The sequence below is a fragment of the Phalacrocorax carbo genome, chromosome 2, assembly GCF_963921805.1.
Source record: "Phalacrocorax carbo chromosome 2, bPhaCar2.1, whole genome shotgun sequence".
NCBI lineage: Eukaryota > Metazoa > Chordata > Aves > Suliformes > Phalacrocoracidae > Phalacrocorax > Phalacrocorax carbo.
Window position 1 is genome coordinate 147,237,931 of NC_087514.1, and position 21,609 is coordinate 147,259,539.

The 21,609-nt window shown below is 37.9% G+C and overlaps 1 protein-coding gene across 2 annotated transcripts in view; it reads right to left on the minus strand.

Moving 5' to 3' along the window:
* Nucleotides 1-21,609, minus strand: part of NEBL (nebulette) — a 273,257-nt gene that overhangs the window by 170,421 nt on the left and 81,227 nt on the right. For both annotated transcript variants that reach the window (XM_064444765.1, XM_064444766.1), the window contains exon 3: nt 16,993-17,077. In XM_064444765.1, the coding sequence (XP_064300835.1) occupies nt 16,993-17,077 (85 nt within the window). The remainder of the gene's footprint in view (nt 1-16,992; nt 17,078-21,609) is intronic.

A 21,609-nucleotide genomic window follows, 5' to 3' on the forward strand; every position in this document is an offset into this window, starting at 1 on the left:
GAACCCCATTAGCTCCCCAAAGCTGCACAGTAACAGCTGGAAATCAGTGTAGGCAACACTCAGAGAAAAATGGGCTCAAACAGGAGCAGCTATTCCCTCCTGAATTGGACTGTCTCATACTAATTGAGAACAACTTCACTGGGCTGACAAAGCCCGTAGTTCCAACATGATAAAAATGATGTTTACAGTCCCCAGGGGTACTGAATAGAAGTCTGCCTTCATGCATAGGAAACGTATTAACAATTGCATCAGTTGTGAAAAACAGCTGCCTGACCAGCCCCCACACAAACCAAAAATACTGAATAGGGGCTGTTGGTTCATAAAGAGTAAGAACAGCCACACAGTCAAATAGAAAATATGCACAAATGACCAGCACTGGACTGAGTGCCGTACGAGCAGGCAGTGCTATGGTAACAGAAATCAGGTTTAATTGAAAGCGAGGTAAGAAAGAACTAGGGCAATAACCTCTGTTTTTCAGCAGCATACATTCCTACAATAATTGAAAGATACACAAAGCAAACACCCTTAAGACATAATATGCTTCAGTAATTTATTTCCAAATCAGGGTCAGGACAGTTGTTAATATTTGTTTCATTTCTGCTGCAAAGAACACGGGCCTCAAAGAAGATCAACCTGGAAGTAAGGGAAGATAAGATTGATATAAACCAATTGTAAGTCACATGTTTCTTTCTGATCTGCTCTTTCAAATAAAATATCAAATGGGAAATACATTTTCCCAACCTTTCCTTTCCTAGGTGAAATATCTGTCTTTTCCGTTAGAGAGACAACATCTCCCTGTCACTGTTGTAGCTCATTACCAAGGTAGTAACAACAGCCAGCTATTCAACCATTTACATAGTGAACATGAATCAGTCTTGTAAGCACAATGAACCTCAGCCATCAATTCAGTACAGAAACAGAGTTTGCAGATGAATAATTTACTGCTGTCATCCCAACGATTACAAAAAGGAAATGGACTATTTATGTGTAAAGCAACATAATTGATAAATGTCCAGTTTAACCCTGGGATTGTATTTGCTAACTTTTTTTCCCCTCCAAGTATTATTCTAGTGTAAAACTATATTTACTTTTTTTTTTCCTTACAAAACTAGTATTTACCATTTAACAGACAACTGGCACAACAAAGACTATTTCTTTGACTTCTTTGGTATTGTATTTCTGAGAGACTTGTAATTACATCTGCATACAACTAGAAAAAAAAATCTCTAGTAAAGCAAACATCCAATAATATGAAGAAGTTCCTATCCGATATTTTGATTTTAGCTACTTAACCATGATTCCAAGTGAAGGCTTTTGCAGGCGATTTATTGACAGACCCAATGTTTGCACTGCTCAGTATAGATTCATCGACAGATATCCAAGATTTTTAAGTACTGCTGTTTAACTGTCTTTGCAATACAAACTACTCAGCTGAATAAATTCACTTGTCATGCTATGGATGGAGGACCCATGCTACAGCAGCGTACTGCATCCAGTTCCCAAGCAGCTAGATAACTGCACCACGTGGAGGAAGTTCTGTCTGTGACTTTACACTGTCAGCTGCTTCAGCACAGGAATATTTTCCTTCATTTTTGGTAAAATTCCAAGTTCTAATTCCAATTATCAGTGATGCACCCAAAGTTTTGAAGCAGAGGGATGTGAATGAAAAATTTAAAAGGTATTATTTTTAAATAAAATATTAGTTTTCTTCAGCATATGTTATAAACAAATCTGACTATTACTGAAACACTCCATTCTAGCCAAAAAAGGTCAGTTCTAACTGCATCAGAGGCAAGATCTATAGATACTAAAAATAACTCACTGGATTAACATCTTTCAGGCTTACATGATTTACAGAGTCAAAGAAACATTTGCTAAGAATGGGCTAAATGATCTTATTTATTTTATACTGTAATTATTAAAAGTGGAGAAAACCAACTTTCACTTAATACACTTGACTTGAGTCCTACAAGTTCTATTTGCCAGACTATTATTGCTCCCATTTGTGCTTTGTCTCAAAACTAAATTTTCCATAACAAAGCATATGGATGACCTTAAAATTAAATGAATACATTTATTAAAGAAATTAAAGTTCTGTGCTGAAAACCTGCAGTTCCCATTGACAGCAAAAGCTGTCATTATCCAATACCAAAACCCATTTTAATTAAATTGGGAGACAAAGGAAATCGTTGAGATAAAATCATTTTGCAGAAGTTGAGGACCTGGTTTGGTGTGTTTAAGGAGGAACTCTTAATACAGTTGCTTTGACGTTTGTTCACCAGAACACAGAACTTAACTGTCTGAAATATGTATTTTTCTCTATTTCTACTGGGCATAAGTGAGAGAAGAGAAGGTGGCTGGGAGCCATTAGTATATAAAGTGAGTGGGAAATAGCTACACCTCCCTGGACTCTTGAACAGAGTTGAGTGAAATATTTTCATAAATATTTATTAATAAAGTTTTTAATTAAAAAAAAATGGGGGGCATGGGCAGGTATCTGAAAACTCAGAAATATTTTATGCATCAACTTTAATCCCTAATATTTTTCACTTGAATTTTTTCCTATTTGTTTTTAATAAGTTAAGTACTCAAACTCTAAAAGCATTTTTTCAGCTTTTGAACTTCGTCTGTTTTCCAACTTCTGGGTCAACATTTTGGGGGAAAAAATCCAATCAAAACAATGTTTTGAATTTGTCATTTCTAGCATACAAAAAAATTAGTCATTCACAAATCAGCCTTTCAACTAATGAGACAGATCTGGAATAAGTATAAATCCAGTGATTATTTGCCAGTTTCTCAATATATTAGAAGATATACCTAATCTTCACTTTGTTTTGGGCTCTGTAATACTCCTGCAGTACATCTTAAATACTTCTGACCATTTAATGCTTACAAGAGCAAACAAAAATCCATTCAGAGTTATAATCAGAAAATTAAACAAACTGGTTTCTTGGAAGATTAATAAAATTTTAACCACCTGAATTGTTCATTATTGACAAAACAAAAAATCATATTCCTGTATTCTTTGTACATCAGATCTAGAGGTTATTCTTTCGTCAGGGAGATATAAAACCCAAATGGCTCCAGAGAGCTCAATAACAAAATTAATCAAGAAGTCCCCAATGTACATACTCTTAACTAGTAAAACACAATTTTCTTGAAAGTAGTCAGAAGTAATGAATCAGAAACACTTAAATGCTCCAGGAATTGCTGTTTGTGTCAAATCACTTGCCATTAAACAAGGTCTAATGAAAAATTAGAGAAACCTGTTAAGAACATTTATAAACATCCATTCCTCAACCCGCCAGAAGCAGGTGGGACTTCCCTCAAAAAACGGGAGTGTCCAAATTGCATATTTCTGCACATCCTATGTTTCTATTTAAAATAAATACCTTCAATACCTATGGTCACCAAGAGATTTCTTCCCATCCTTTCTGAACTGAAGGAAGCAGCAGAGGTGAAAAATTAACAAAGAGTTTTTGGTCAGACCCCTCACCATGTTTCTGGGAACAAGAACATTCTATAGGGTGCTATAAAATAAGATGACCAGCATAACTTTCCACAGCTTTGTGGTTCAGGATGGCAGATGTGCTTTTCACTGGATTTCTGATGTGCTCTATCTCTGTCCAGTTTTTTTTTTTTTCTTACATTTGACCCCAGTCCCCCAAAGAGCCAAATTTGGTTTGGTTATCATGTCATTCAGTATTCAAACACTGCCTGCTATGTAACAAGACATTGGATTCTACCCTACTTTAGAAGTCTTTATCCAAGCAGCCACATGACACTTCATTCGTAGTTAACAGCAGAACCAGGCATTTTTAGGGGCACTATTCAAACAACCTATTTTAGACGTTCTGATCCATCCAGATCACATTACATCCCAGATGTCAGAAGAATATCGCCCTATGGCTTCAGCACCTACAGAAACAGAGGGAATTTAAAAAGTTTTCACCTACTAACTTAATCCATCATCAATAAACGTGTATTTGTAACTATAACTGGTTCAGAGCACAGCGTTGATGGAGCTGCAGTCTGGAGAGACAGCTCTCAGCACAGCTGGGTGCTCTGCTCAGCACAGCTCTGCATGTGCTGAAAGCTTCCCTAATGTCTGACTACCTGAACTTTGGCTCTACCTTAAGCATAGTACTTCACCATTGGTCCTCCCTTTTTTGCCTGCTCTCCACATCTCCACTCAGCAGCTGCTGACCCATTGAGGCTCTGGTACTGTGCCCTGTTGACAGCCTTCCAGGGCAGCAGCTCCATTTTTCATTGGTATCACTCACTTCAAAATACTCCAATTGCTGCACACTCAATTTACATATTATCGTGAGAACGTGGCAGCCCAGATTGCAAGGCAGAACTAAGATGAAGTAAAAGCAAAGGCCAAAAGCAAGAGCTGGGCTTAAGGTTGTAAGATGGGATGAGAGACTGGAAAAGGATGGAATTTAACTGAAAGAGTGAGTTAAATTTAAAAGGATGGAAAAGGCAGAGTAGCTTCCATTGCAGTAGCTGATGGAGTCGTCAGCAGCAGTATCATGAGGCTTCAGTGCTCATTTTATTCCATAAGGAGAGCCCACAGGTCTAGGCTGGTGGCAAAGGCCACCAGGTTCATAAGGCATGGTACTAACAACATATGGGTATACAGGCCAACAGCGTAGCAGAAAACCACTACGCAACTCAAATAAACTATTATTTGATTGTTTGATTCTCCTCGTATACAGTGATGAACACATTTTCCTTTGAACAAAACAAGCCACGTAACCCACTTCTCGTTTATCTCAAATGGTGCTGAACTACGTGCTCGACCTGCCTCTGCAATGGGTGCTGGCATTCCAGCCTTATCACCCAGGCACCAGAGCATCCCGTCTTCAAGACACTTATCTCTGTTGCTCCCTTCTTGACAGGACTGAGCAACTTGGACCATTCTTCTGATCTTGTTTCCACATTTAAGTTTATATCAACAATTCACCTACTGATAATTTTATTACACTATTAAAAAGGCTATCTTATATTGCAGAAATGAGTGCAGTTTTTGATATATAAGTGGTAGCTTCATTCACATTTGCATCTTTGTTTCTAAATCTTTAAAGCAATTTATTTACACTGAAAAAAAACTTAAAACAAGAAATTTATGCTGAATTTTACCCAGTAAAACTATTTTCTTTCAAGTGAAATTAAACTATTTTAATTCACAAGATATTAAAATTTAATATACTAAATGTAGGTATATTTATATAGAAATTTTTAAATTTTTTTAACAATTAACAGTAAATTCATATAAATACAAAATATTTACATTTTGGTCACTGATATCAAACTAGTATTTTTAATTTGGGTGTCTGATTTGATTAATTCAGTGCCAAAGGACTAGAAAAGGCAGTAGGCAACAGCGCTTTTTTTTGTGCCTTTTCTTTTTCTGCCTTTTTTTTTATTATTATTAAAATAGCTTGTGTATTTTGCCCTTCAAAATTTTCAGTCTAGTAAGCTACTGGAAAATAGAAACTGTGCTCCAGGCAGATTCTAACATCAATTTTTTTTTTTTTTAATTTTTTTTTTTTTTTTTGGCGGGGGGGGGGGGAGGGGGGGAGTTTCCACCAAATATCTTCAAAGCTTTAACATTTGGTGCGATGAAAGTGTTTACTATTTTCTTCCACCCACTTTGTTTTGGGCAAGGTTAAACATTATACTAATCCTACTCTTTTTCCTTTCTCTTTCTTTCCTGACCCTTTCACTTGAAAGCCCATCAACATAATCTCCTGCAAGCATAGCACTACCTGACAAACTATCACCCCAAATAGACCTCAATCCATCCTGCAAGGCAGCAGTTACAAGAAATCATTGAACTCTGAATGGTCCCTGCACCATCTGAGAATAAATCAGGAGGACAATATATTTCTTGGATCTAAAACAGCCCCATCAATAAGTAACCTAAGCATCAGGAAAATGACCAACTAAAATGCTGACGAACACTCATAGCCTTTTATTGGGGTCAAGGGGTAGGACTGCCCAGGAACCCTCCTGCCTTTATTCTTCCAAATACTCTGAAAGGCCTAATACCATGTGATTTCTTATTCATATGTTGTTTTGGCCTTGCACCATCAGGCAAGCCAAGGCCAGTTTCTCCTTTCTCCTTCTCACAGTCATACTCAGCGTATTACAAGTGCTCTTTGCACCATGAGCAGACAGCTCAGACTACAGACAGTCAGAAATTATCAAGAACTGAAAAACAAAGTCAAAGAGAGAGACAGGCAGAGAGAAACATCCACAAAGCCTCGAAGTGCAAAAAGCGTCTCTTGTTGGAGCAGACAATTTTGCAGCTATGCAAAATCCAGAAGCCAGCATACTATGTTTTGTTGGGGAACACAGGGGATGAGATTTTGTTTATTCGGTTTTTAATTTCTCCACTAAGGCTAAAGGTCTCTTTTTGCTGCTTCATTTGCTTAAAGCTTCTATTTTGTAAGACTTCCAATTAAGAGAATGTGACACTCTCACCAGGCTTGGATTTGTCCTATTAAGCAGCTTTACTGGTCATTTTGTTAAGGCCACCTCCAGAACAAATGCTGACCAAAACCAGAATTAATAATGGATTTAAAGGGGACTGCTCGGTTGCCAGTGCACACAATGGGGACAGCTGTTCTCCACAAAGCAAAGATATGCATCTGGATAGACTTTTTTGTTATACTCAAAAAAAAAAAAAAGCCAAAAAGGTAAAGAAATCCAGCCGCTCTCAACTCTTATACAGAAATCTTTAACAACTTGAAATACTGTAGCAGATACAAGTAATTGCTAAACAAAATGCCTACTTATAAAGGATCTTCAAAAGCAGATTTACATCACAGTTAATCACATGGCAGAAGTCTGCAGGTAAAAATATTTTTTTTTTCAATATGGATCAAAAGAGTGCATGCATTCTATTAAATAAATAACTGCAACAAAAAAATAAATATATTCATGCTCATAGAAATTCTGTTCTGTAATTCTACGCTCCCATCACAACAGAAATATGCAACAAGTTTATTGCATACCAGGAAAAAATATTCAACTGTGGGCAAACTAGCTATGGATTTGAGGCAATTTCCAGAGGTACCTTAGAGTAGGATTTGATCTCTCAATCTATTACTAAACTTTCAATTTGCTTTCTCCTTTCAATGGGAACTACAGATATCTGCAAAACAACACAACACTGTGAACAACGATCACTATCAAGAATCCCTTGAACTAGAAAAACTGACAGGTTGGACTTATAGCATCAGCAGGAAGAAAAGCTTAATGTCCAAAAAGTAAAAGTGGCTCATCCTTGTGGAATAAAACTTTACAAAGGGACAAGGACCAAATTCAAAACATCTTCAAAGAACCAATACAATGAGGAGAAATATAGTCATTTATCATATTCTTTCAACACATTAACATAAGGCCATGAGAATAAGGACAAGAAAAAATGAAGAGAAAAATTAACCTTGCCTCTAGAAATTCTCAGTCCAGAACCTCTGAAGTTTGTTAAGAAATTGCCACAGAAGAACATAAAAATTGGTTTCATTATAACAAGATGGATGACTAGCTTCATGCCTTGGTAAGGAACAGGTCAGTACTTCTGAAAAGATATGAGCTTAAAATGAGTAACTAAATGGAAGCCATTAATTGTCACAATGTGAAATGCCAAATGGGTTAATCCAATACTTTGATGTACGAAGAATTCATTGTTATAATCTCACATTGGAGAAGAAAATGTTGAGCTTTTACTTTGGATGAAAGGATATTAACAAAAACATTCATATGCCACTTTCAAATTATTAAATATGCCAGCCACTACAATTTGCTGGGGAAAAAAAGAGATCATTTATCCCTGCCATTACACAAATGGAAGTCTAGGACAAAGACTAAGAACTTCCTAGATGAAGAGCCTGGCAGCATCAAGAAAATAAAACAAGTTCCCCTAATTCAGTGCATTGACTAAAGACATATTCCTGAAAATTCCTTTTTTACATCCCAGGGCGAAGAAGTAAAGGCATGCTCCTTAGCTGTCCTTCCTTTTAATGCTGACACTACCAATACTCCACACTGGATCAGACCAGTCACCCATCGAGTCAAATTTCCTCTTGCTGATCACAATAAGTACAAGGTGTTTCAGGAAAAAAAATGCAGTGTCACCAATAGGAAGCAAGACTACATGGACCCTTTTTGGTTAAACGTGGCAGTCTCTGAAAGATGCAGATCTGAAGCCCAGAAAGGAAAGAGTGATGTGATCTCATTTTCTGGCTTTGGCAGACTTCCTCAGAAATGCTCTGCTAAATAGGAGAGGGCAAGAGAACGAACTCAGTGTTGGCACCTCAGTACCCCACTCTGCTGAGCGTGTTCCCCGGCACGGCTGTACTGCCATCCCCAAGGCAAGACCAAACACAGCTCAGTGTCCACTCCAGCCGAGGGAGCATTCCTGAAAGGCAGCAGGACACACCTGCACCAGTTTTACTCCCTTTGATCTGGCCAGCCATTCCACACAACCAAGAGGACACTGACCCTGCAAACTCCCCACATGCCATCGGGTTTCACAGACACTCAGCTTCATGCGTCACAAGTGCCACTCTGACAGGCTGGTACGTAGCCTTCACACTATCTCAAACACTAGAAACTGGAAAAAAATATATATCCATTATAAGGGAGCAGCCATACACAGTGTGGACATACACCAGTACACACTACTTGTCTTTGGGATCAGGAATTTCTTCCTGGCTTGTACTTAGCAGATATGTCCTCAGGATCTGATTTGCAGTCCCTGGATGCCTCACTTCCTATGACAACTGTTCTGTTCTCATTCTTCATCTTAAATTCTCTACAATTCAATGCATTTTTCCTTCATGCAGGTTTAAATGCCATACAGTAATGCAACAAAAACGTAACTAACAAGAATCAAAGCATCCAATTTCCTGCAACAGAGTTGCACAGAGCAACCATTTAAAAAATCGTTTCAGAAATAAACAGTAGAAAGAAGCTCAAGTGAATCATAAAAGAAACTTGACATGAAAAAGAACATACATGTTAGTACGGCCCAAGCTCAGTGAATGTTCTCCATTCCTTCCTCACTCAGAAAAAAAAAGGAATTTTTTAAAAAAATTAGAATAAGAGATTAAGTGAATGATTTTTTTTAAATTGCAGAAGTTCTGATAACACCTTAATTTTTAAGTTAGCATTTTTATTAATTGTTCCTCTAGAAAGTTATAGACATTTCAATACTAGTGCTGATGTAGTTAGGAATTCCACAACTCAACTTACAAATAACAGCTATGGTTTCTGTCCCCTTTCTGTTACTGCTGGTTGTACAAGTAAAGGTGGTCTGAATCACTTTCAATTTTATTGATCCTAAGATTTTCTGTTAAGGATGTCCTACTTGCTGTACATTGATTCGATGTCATGAGAGAGTCTATAAAAATGGTTCTGCTCAATAAGTACTCTATTTAATAATCGTGACTACTCTGCCCTCATCCTACCACAAAAATTACCTATATTTCACATAAATATATTATCCCTTCACTTTTTACAGTTAAACATTATGTGCATCTGAAATAGACATGTACAGGGTTTTTTTCCCCTCATCAACATATGCTAGAAAAACTGATCTCATTGTATTAATATATTTTGCATCCTACTTCTGAGTCTTGGCACTGGAAGAGGTGATTTTTCTCCTGTGAGTGTATTTTGTAGACTTTATAATTTTTTGGCCAGCAGGAACAGCTTGCGCTGCTTGCTTCTGAGTCTCTGCAGATGTTATTGTGCTTCCTTAAATGTAGTTCAGGTCTGGTTTTCCCCTACCAAATTACATCAAGTTTCCAAATCACTAGGGATATTAGCAACAGGTCAGGCACTAATGCAAAAAAAAAAAAAAAATGCTGGCACTTTTACTTTTGTATCACCAAATCAACAATGAAAAGCTGAAAAGTTCGATAGCTGGACGTCTTCCATAGATGCTCACATGCAAGTCTGTCTAAAGTTTCCTCCGAATGTTCGGCAAGTATTCATCTTCATTTTGCAATGTTCTTCCATCACCATCTCTGCAGGTTGTTTTACAGAGAAATGAAGAAATAGTACAAAAAGAATGGTCCAAAGCAGTTGCTTTGCTCAGGCACTGAAACCTGTAACTGCCCCCTTAGAAATAAATGCAGATACAGATAATAATACAGGTTCAGAAAAAAAAGGAGAATGTACTGCTTTTATCCACACAGCTTAATCTCCTGATTTTCAAGGTGTGATCTGGCCCAAAAAGAAAATAGCAGAAAGAACAGTCAACATCATAAGGAAAAAAAGTTATTTTTATAAACAAGTAAAAAAAAAAAAAAAAACCCTACTACCCCAACCCCTTTATAAAGTAGCTTTTGTTACTCTGGCCAGTATGCTACCATTGGAAGTTAGTTTAAAATTCTTTATAATTACACAGGCCAATGATATTAGATTTTTTTTTTTTAATAAATTTTAATATGTAGGATACATTTAAGATTTAAGACTTAAGTCTTAACAACTTAAAGATAAAGCAAACCATTCTCCTTTTCTATTTCAAAAAGTAGTCCATAATCATATCTCATATCCCAGCAGAAAATTTGTATTTCCACCTGTGAAATCAAAGAATTTCAGGATGTTACAAATGTGTCAGTAACACAAAAATAAGTCAATGTATTCCACAGAGAAACTCCCCCTCTGCCTCCCAATCTGTTTATCAACTATGACAGTACTACACACTGTTTGGTGTCTTTGCTTCATGTTCTGGTGTCTCCTGACCACAGGGTTACAACTTGTTTATCTCCACATGCTGGTCCAGCTAATGTGACAGTGAGGAGTAGCAGACAGGAAAGGAGAGGAAGAACTACTGTCACATCCTGAATCTTACAGCCTGTCTAGTAACTGCAGGAAGGGAAAAAAAAAAACCCAGAAACAGTGTAGATATATGGTAGCACAGTAACAGGAGCCAGTCCAGTGCAGACGGGATGGAGACAGAATCCTTCATATACTTGGCAAGATAACAATCAGAAGAGGTGACAACCATTCTCCCAGAAGACTGAAATCCATTCTGCCTCCTGCACTCCTCTCGAGCTTTGTATTATTCACATCAAAAATTATTTTTATGCCTTTGACTCATGCAGGTAAAACAAGTCATTTAAATAGTCTTCAGAGGGGAAGAAGGAACAAACCATGAGTTAAAAAAAAAATAATTCATATTTAGTAGGTGAACATGATTTACAAAATGCTACTGTGCGGGGGCTCACAGGGGAGCAAGGGAGAACTTCCTGCAGGTGGTCTGGGTTTATTTTAATGCACAAACGCAATCAACTACTCCCGGACTTCTCACTCACAAGTAATAGCAAGACAACAACTGAGAAGCCTGCACTCCTTTTAATTCTCTCACCCCTCTCTTCATACACATATGGTGGGTTGGGTTCAGATCCTTGGACAACTGGAGAGAGGAACAGATAAATAATCAGCACCTGACAGCTCTCTGGAAAAATCCCATCTTTAAATTCTGTTCCAGGGTCCTCTGGAACAACTTACAAAATCACCCGTAAAGCTATAACCAGGCCTCTCTGCTTGCTGTCCCATATTTCTTCCTCCTTTCCTAGCTGAAGGAGAATATTTTTATCTTTGCCTCTAGCTCCAACAAATGTTTTGCCCATGACTTCTCCAATGAGCTCACTCAAGGTACTCCAGGAAATCCATTACACGTCTGCTTTAGTAATCCATCCAGCATTTCATTCACTCTGGCAGTTCATTCCAAAGACTTCATAAAAGCAGAGCATATAAACTGAAAAAGCTTTTTAACAAATCAAGAAAAACAGCTTAGAAAAAGAATCTGCCTGGAAGTTTGCTAACACATACTCTTGGAACAGGAGGCAAAGAGAGGAAGGCAAGAAAAAACAAGACAGAAATGGTCAAGAGGAACCTGAGGAAGGACAAGACAGAGGAATCACAGAATCTGAGAACAGCTGAAGTTGGAGTGGAACTCTGGAGACCATCACCCTACTTGAAGCACAGTCAACTACAGCAGATTGCTCAATACTGTGCCCAGTCCTCTTCTCAGAATCTCCAAGAATGGATACTCTGGACCTTTCCAGGCAACCTGTGCCAGCATTCAGTCATCCTCATTCTGGAAAAGTTTTTCCCTACATATAAACAGAATCTTCTGTATTTCAGTTTACACCCGTCGTCTCTTGTGCTTTCACAAGGAACCACTAGTCAGTCTGTCCCTTCTTCAGCCTGAACAGAGAAGAGTATGGCCATCCTAGAGGCAAACATCGGACAATAAGGATTTTTTTTCCCTTTTCTGAGGTTGACTCTCTTCCAAATACTCAATATTAGGATTATTGTCCTGGTGAGAGATTCCTGAGAAAGTAAGGACACTTAAAATATTAGACTATCAGGATAATAGCCTGATTCAGTTGGGTATGTCTCCTAAGGAAAGATGGTACTTCTTGAAAATCAACAATTTATGAACTCTATTTAAGAAGAAAAACTGTATGTATGGTTTTTTCCTACAGAAAAACACCCCATACACTTTCAGTTACGCAAGCTGCTGTAAGAGAAGAAAAGTATTTTCTCCCATATGAAAAGGAGCACTGGGAGTTTCCAAGGATAGCAGCCTCAGGCTGCGTCACCAGAGATTAGGGCAGGAAAGCAGTAGGACAGAACCCGTGATTTTGTATCAGGTTCCCCAAGACTTACCAGAAAGCAGGTTTCCTCAGAAAGTGTTGGAGTATGAGAACCCACCTTAAATATCAGCCCTCCCTTTGATGTGACACTTCAATATCCTTTCTGCCAAGAACTGCTGCAGAACATCTCTGCTTCTTTCTGCAAGTTCAACTGGAGTTGCTGCTTTTGATCTACACAGCATTGCCACAGACAAGAACTAAAGGCCACGGTGCAATTTACACTGTTACAAAGTTAGATCAGTAGCTAAGGTACATGAAGGCAATTCCCAGGTAAGCACAGCTGAGATTATCGGTAACTTTTGTAGTTGAGTTCATCTAGGAGAGGCAAGTGCATGTGGGAAGTATCCATTGTATGCTATGCCATAGGAGAATGCCCTCCCTCAACAAAGTAAAGGCAGGGATTTTTCATCAGAGAGGCATAAAGAAAAATCTTGTTCAACACACTGGATCCCTGTCTATACTCTATTTAGAGGATGAAAGGCCTTAAAACTCGTTTTCTTTCAGTCAGGATGCATACTGAACTAGGCAGTTTTCCAGAATGGGAAATCAAACTTACTCCTAAAATGCGTTTGTGTCTCCTTCAAACTAGAGTTGAATGAAACCTCATGGAAGCAAAAGACTAAAGGAGGGAAAAGCTCTGAAATTATATTGTATAGGGAAAGGTTCTCTGGAAAGCTTTTAAATGTTGCCCTTTGACTTCTTAACAACATAATTTTTCATGTGTTCTAAAGAACAGTCCATTTTCTATTGACTCCTCCAGAAAACAGTATTTTGGTTTTGTTTGTTTTGCTCTTGTCATGTTATGTCAACATGACAGCCTGGCACCTGATGCTGACCTTAATGGATTCTTGAGAGAGGACCCAGCACTTCAACTTAAAATGCTGTCAATTGCTGCTTAAAGGAAAATCAAAACAACAAATTCACAGAAACACATGTCTTTTAGCTTATACAATATTTAATGGTGTTTCCTTTACCAATTCCTCCTGCTTTGCTGAGTAAGATAAACAATAGTTCTAAAGCTACGAATTTTGAAAAGACGCTTGGAGTCCTGCAGTTAAACACAGGGTTGTGCCTCTTCAGAACTAAAAGCATTAAAGATGTTTACTTAGAACCTAAAAAGCAGCTATTACTGTAGAAAAGCATTTCTCCTTACTCAGAAGTTAAATAATTCTTTACACTACCTAACACAGAATTTGTTCAATCCCAAATTGTCACTGCATTGGCAGGAGGCTCAAGCAGCTCTGACGAATACTGGAAGGTAGTAATAATGTGATTCTATCCAGCCAAGTTTGGTTTCATGTGAAAGGCTTTTCTTGAACCATGTACACAATTTTTTCTACTGCACAGCACTGAAATGAGACCTGAACAATGGCAAATTATATAGCACGTATTTGTTTCAATTGGAAGCCTTGCAACTTCCTCTGAAAAGATAGGACGACGGACTAGATGGCCAGTAGGGCTGATTCAGGATGGCAATTTCTCTGTCCTTATACGCTTCAAAATATTACAGAAATTATTCCTAATTTACAGTTTTATTTTATGACAAGATTTAAATTGGATTATGGAAAGTCCCCGGAATCTTTATTTCAGCATTAAAACAATTTACAGGCTAGGCTACTTTACATAGTCTTTACGTGAATCCACACCAAGGAAGCAAATGATGATCAGAAATACTACAGGCTTTCTTTGAAGTAGGTAAATTTGTGCCCTTATAATTTAGAACTATATTTGCATTAACTGCAAATCTTTTACTGCCTAATAATATTGAAAAAGAGGCATGTTGTACAAATTAAGGGTTTCTCTTGATTTCCAAGTTTTGAGTAGATTCTTATCTAACATTTTATGCCAATGTATTGTGAACAGTTTTAGCAGTTTATACATAAGCTAACTCCAAGTTTCTTGTTGATATTGCTTACCCAGTACTAGAATACTAAGTCCTCTGTTTACAAATAGAGAACAATACCAGAACAAATTTCCTTATACTTCCAAAGTGCCATGTTAGCATGTTTCAAATAGGTTAGGGAAAGCCATTTCTCTTATAGGCTGTAGAAATAGATCACACTTCTTAGGTTAGTCAACATTTAGCCGAGACAGACAATTGATACAACTGAGTTTGGAATGTGTGAGCTGAACTGGAGATGTACCAAGCCCACTGCGCTACTCAGATACCACACAGTCATAAACCAGGAATTATTTAAGTCCTGATTATATCAGTCTTAACTCAAACTGATGCCTACCAGTTGACCTCTACACCTCCCTGACAATTCTCAACAGCCCCTACTACCTCAGAAGTATTATCACAATAACCATGGAGCAAGTAGACTGCTTTAAGACAAGGCACATTTCCTAAATGAGGTTCTGATCTGTCTGGACTTCAAAAAGGAGAGTTCTCCTCCCTAAACACAGCAACACGATTCCTCCCATCTATACTTTTCTTATTCAACTTCAAACGAGCTCTCCAGTTAAAGCCTACCTGCATACAGAAATCAGTCCCATTAAAATCTGTCCTTTGCCAGTACTTTAAAAAGTATGGCTTTGGAGGCTTCCCTGAGGGCCTTTTAGACAAAGGCACACGATTCACATGAGAGTTAAGGTACAGAATTGTTGAGTACAACGTTTGAAATCTTTGTCTCAGCTTTTTTCACCATGGGCTCCCGAGGCAGGTGATGTAGCCATAAGGAAGTCAGCTGGCATCTCTTCCACTCTGCACAACACTGAAGAGCTGTCAACAGATTAGGTTTGTGCAACTGAATCCTTATGAAGTCCCAGTGGGCAAACTCACCCATGGTGTAACTGATATCCTGGGGATAAACAGACAGAGGTAGCCACAGGCAAAGCATACACCTGATTGCTTTAAGTTTTGACCTCAGATTTGAATATATCCATGTGTGCATGGGTGCGTGCGCAGATACACAAGACAATCCAGTGAAAAGCTGACAGAAAGAGGAGTAAAACTTTACTGTTCTCCTGAATCCAAACATTTTCTATCAAACCACTAAAAAAATAGTGGGCTCAAAGTTTATATTCTTTTAAACAGACCTGTAAAAAGTATAGTTTACAAGTTCCTCTTAACTCTGTGACAGAGTGGTAACAATGGTACACAGAACCACTGAGAAAATGAAGCAACTTCACTCTAAAATCCACTGAAGTCAAGAGGTGATGTACATTCCACAAACTTTTCTCTTTCCAGGTGGCAGAATCTCAGCATGGAAGAATTTCTCTAAGTTTTGTAATCAATAATTGTAATAGCAAAAGGTAAAGAATTTTTAAAAATTCATATCACGCTAAATATATGTGCAAGCATTTCTCTTTAGCACTCTTTTGCTTTTACCCATGAACCTGCAGAGAGGTTCCCAAACAAATCTCCTGTTGCCTACTGTCTGTTTTCTGCTACAGGTTTTTACTACAGTAATTGACAATGATAATTATCGATTTATAATGAGGGAATGCAAGTAAATCCAGACTAAAAGCACAAATGTAAAAAAAAATGGAACAAAAACCCAAAAAAACAGCTTTCACAAAGTAAAACGCAATCAAATATTATCAAATGTCTCACACAGCCAGGCTAACTTCTACTGTTGCATAAAATCAAACAATAAGAAAGTGATAATGGGGGGGGAGAAGGGAGTTGTCCAGGTATTAAGGAATTAATATCAATAAGAACTGTATGTTATGGACTATTGACTAAAAATAGTAAACAAACATCATGTTTGGGTCAATTTTTCATTGCCACTTCTTTTTTTTTCCCGCCTTTCTTTTCACATTTTAATTTCAGCTTATTTCGTATTAACTTACCTAAATTTTGATTAATAGCGTATTTATCACTGGCTTACAGACTGCTCCATATATGCATTCACAGAGGACATAACAGATCCATAAACTGATCATTCAGTCAGTCCAGTGTTGACAAGTATTAAAGGCTTCTAAATGTGTGCTCATGACAAATTAATTGTTTGCTAATCACACAGCTATTTTATAATTAAGTTTGATACAACCTAACAATGACAGTTTGTCTAAAGCAAATGAACTATAACATTTCAAACATTAAAAAACTACTTGGATACTTTGTAAACTGTTGAATGATTTCAGTGATGTCAACAGACTTACAACAGGATAGTAACTAGAATAAGTGAGATCAGAAATAAACCCCTGAGTTTTGCAGCATTATACCAGCCTACAAATAGTTTTTACAATTAAATTAGGGTGCTACTACATACAAGTACAAAGAAATACTAATACTACTTCAAAAAACTATAAAGAAGTGTACTGACAGTCTAATATTAGGTAAAAGAACTGTTTGATTTACCTGACTTTGCAATTCACTTTGTTGCTTCAGGCGAAGATTTTCTGGTGTATCAGCCACTGTAGTGAAGGACTGCTTTGGGTAATGTCTAGAAGAAGCACAAAGCCAAATGGTAAATATTTACACATGCTAGAAAGTCAAATGTATCCTAGCACTTCTTCCAACAGTGTACAGAACTCTTTCAGAGTTTACTGGGTTTGTCTTAGAAGCATTTACTCTAAAAATATTGTGTCAGTCATGCCTTGCAGAAACAACATGAACGGGTTCCTGTAATGAGTCTAAATCCCACCCATTCATCCTGCCCACTGACTGAAGAGACTGACCAGCCAAAATTTGTTTCCAGTAGAGTGAACAAAACTATGTTTAACTGTGTTGTCTTGGTGTAGTCATGTGCTGAATAAAGACTAAACTAATTGCCTTAAAATAGAAGTGTTTTATGGAAACTGAAAAGTTACATCAATGAGTACAGCTGGAGTACCATTGTGCCTTAAATCCATTAGTGCAGGAGCCAGAAGGATCGAGGCAGGTACATGCCAGGTAGAGAAAGGTCAAATGCTTTAATGGTAAATGTGTCAATACAGTGCTGTAATATGCAGTACCAAAGGCTGTGGTGGCTCAGAACTGCAATCAGGCATCACTCTTCTCATTTGAAATTTTACACTTTTACTATATGTTCCTACTATTTGCTTTGGTATTCTACAGACAACTTTAACAGTCAAATCCTACTAATTTTCAGAACCATGATTTATTTATCCTGCAACTTTACAGACAAACAAAAAGCTTTATTATAGGAAAGGCTACAAAAAGAGGGAAATAACAAAACTAAACAGGCTATCCCAAAATAGGTGTATTATTATGAGCACTGTCAGGAAACTGATTCTTATTAATTACTTTCCAGCATCTTCAGTCTCAAACCAAAATATTCACCTTACAACCATGGGAGGCACTCACGCTTCAGTTGCCACTCACAGCTTCCCATGTCTGCCAGCTACCCCATTTGTGCCTCTAACATTTTGGAGGCACAAGATGACAGGCATAGCATTTTAGACATTGCAGCATTATTTCTACAGAGGGAGTAAGCAGTAAGTAAGCGTCTGAAGACGGAGGCTATGCAGTATTAAACATTTCCATGCTCAAACTCCAGGCTATCTTCTAATGTGTTCTTTCAGCGACTAGTTCATTTGCTAGAGCTCCTCATAAAATTTCTGTGCTTTGTAAAGATGATATATATTTCCGTTCAAAACTGTATTTTATTAGGTTTTCTTTTCCATTTACAAGTTTTATTTCCATGAAGTGTATGGTTACAGTAAAAAATAGTTAATTTTTATTTAAAAAATAAAAGCACCCATAAAAAATTAGGAAGATTTCAATTTTTAGCCCAAAGCTGAATGTCTCCTGTTCAGAAATGTAAAAGTAATACATGATGAGAAATGCTGCCTGGATTTCATACAGTCCCCTCTGTGCTATGGGTCTGACCCACCCCACTGTTGGACAACATCTTGTATTTTCAGCCATCTACACGGCAGCAAAATGGAATAGGCTGATGCATCAAGAGGCCAGGGAACATTCCCTCATTTATGGTGTCACTATACAGGGAAAACAGAGGAAAAATATGGGACAACCTGGGGCTTTCAGCTTCCCAAGGCCTTACTAATAACTGCACAGAAAGAGCAAAGATGCAACAGCTCAATGGCGGGAAGTTTTTCCTGACAGCAATGTAAGAGCCATCCCAGGTTAGATACTGGCAGATGGAGGAATAATGTCACTGTAAATTTAAAAACTTACAGTGAAATACATTCCCACCCATTATGTTAGCCACTTGTCTAGGACAGCTCATATAACTGAAAACTAGACAAAAAAAATTTCTAGGCATGACAACCTCCAGTCCATTCTGTGTAGTTACAGCCAAGTCCTCCCTAGTCCCACCTAAGCTGCACCTTTGGCCACAGAAACCACTGGGAGTGTTGCATATGCCTAAGGAAGCTGCCGTCTGTCTTCCTCCCTTTTCAAATTAGGGGCTCCCCCACCACCACCCCCTGTAGAGCCAGACAATGCCTGGCAGCTGAACGGCTTAGCCACAGCTCCAGCAACACACAGGGAGACAGAACTAGCTTTTGCTTAGAGGACATCAGCTGGAACCAGCTCTTGCATGAAGCAGATGGCATCAGCACAATGTAATACCTTGGGACAGGCAGATAACTTCCAGAAAGGCGCGCTTTTTTTCCCCCTCTTATTTCACCTCTTCTATCTCACCCTTCCTTCTTCTGTATAGAGGAGAAAGTCAAATGCCAGACTGGCCACAAGGAGGGTCATAAGCCCTGTTTGGAAAGCAGGAATGGACAGATGGGGAAGGCAACAAGCCACCTCACAGCCAGGGCTTGCTGATACCCAAGGAAGACTGTCGCAATGAATGTTGCATAATGCATCCCTTAAGGAACAGCAGCCTTTCAGACAGTAGCTGTAAGATATCCATAGATAATTCATGTAGATGACAGAATCCCTGCCCCTAAAAAAAAAAAAATATATCAACTGCCACACACGCAGTTCAAAAATGATGTTACACACATGTTGAATGCCAAAATCATTCCCATAAACTTTCACAGCACTGCTTTTCACCGCGGTTACATACCATGACCCTGGTACTATGATCACAGCAAACACCTGTACTCTTTTAAGACAGTGAGCACAGAGCAGGAGTCAGCTCAGATGGGTTTTTTGGCCTAGCCCCCTTGTTAAATGTGTGGACAACACTGAGGCAGGTGTCATGGTTACACCCCGCAGGGACCCTGTTAGCAGCAGCACAGCACATGTACCTATAAGCCCAGGCTCCCAAATTAAACCTCCTCCCTATTTTGAAGCATAGGAATGTATACCTTGTCACCATCATACACCAGCTTTTACTTCTCATTATTTGCAAAAGAAATGGCTTCTTCCCCAATAAGTATTCAGAAGTTCACAGGTATTTCAACAGTCAGTGCAAACCACTTAAGAACAGATGTACCTAAGGTCACTGCTCATTTTAGAAGCAGTAACTCCATACTTCAAGTGAAAAAGGTATGCTTAGCCTTGAACAAGCAGTGCTTTATTATGCTTGAAATTACTATGTAAACTGATTATATCAATGAAAAGTATTTACACTTGACCATGGAAGTAAACAATACACGACAGAAGTTTTAAAACCTGCTGAAATTTAAATAAGCCTTTAAACTGATCATATTCACCATTTATCACAATGTATTATGGTGATTAAAAAAAAAAAAAGAATCATTTAGCAAAATTAAATTAGCAAAGCATTCTACTATGGGTTGTCATTTTAACAGCAGCTGATTTATGAAACCACCCACACGGTACATCAAACCAGAAAGACACAATTTTAGATACATCCCTTCTAATTTATGGAAATTCTTGCCTCAAAACCATTAAAAAGACTAGTGTTAAATTTAAATCCTGTCTTCAGCATTCACATTTGTTTTAAGCTTACTGATCAGATGTCTTCAGGATCATTAAAAATATCAGTATTTAAGATATTAAATTTTCCAAAAGCTATATAAGATGTATTATACCATTGGGTACTTCTGACTGAAACAGAAAGCACATTAAACACAAGTGTGAAAATTATCAAATCTGCTTTTTAAGTATCAGTTTAAGACTATACTGCATTTTGTTACAACATTCTGAACAAGGATGAGTAACTGGATGGCAAGAGCCTTTAACGCTGACAGTGCCATCGTGGCCCCTGATAATCCGTTGCTCAGTTTCCCTTTTGTCCAAGATGATCTCTGAGAAAAAGCAGAGAATTGGTTAAAGAGGTTGATGTCATGTCAGCTATTTAATAGCAATGTCCAAAGGATTTTGTTTGTTTTAAGTCTTTGTTAGTAGTCTAAGTCTACTTAGCAATATGTCTTACTACACTAATGCTATTAGGATTAATCCTGTATAAAGACCCATACAAGAAGCTCCAGAACAAATCAGGATACACAGTATGGTGTCTGTGCTGTGGGTTACTGTATTGCCTGATTCAGCTGCACAGCTTGATTAAAAAATTAAATCACAACTCAGTCTCTGAATCTAAGGAAACCCCTTCACTTCTGATATTTGGAAACAGTAGCAGTAAAACCTCCAAGAATTCAGGAAAGTACCTGGAAGTTTCCCATCTTTTCCAATTATTAAATGCAGAAATTTTCCCAACTACTTGTTCAGTTGCAAGGTTTTCATCAACTTTTCCATGCTTTCAAACCAACAAAAAGAATAAAAAACATGTTCTGAGAGATAATGGGAGGAAGATTCAGCTTTTCCCATTTTGAAAAAGGTCAGGTTCAAAGTCTGAGATAAATTCAAGGGTGTACTGAAATTAACTTGTTCATGCTTCATTCTTGCTCATTCTGACTTATCCAACATTCAAGATATGATTAAGAGATTTGTGTGTGTGTGTGTGTGTGTGTGTGTGTGCGCACGCATGTGTGTGTATTTTCTAACTGTAACATTAACCCTTCACAGTTACAGAATTACAGCTCTTGAGGGAATTACTAGACTTCTGTCAGGTTACTCTCCCCTAGAATACCTATTCAGTAAATTGCTTACAACATACAATCTGTGATATCTTCTAAACAGAGAACAGCC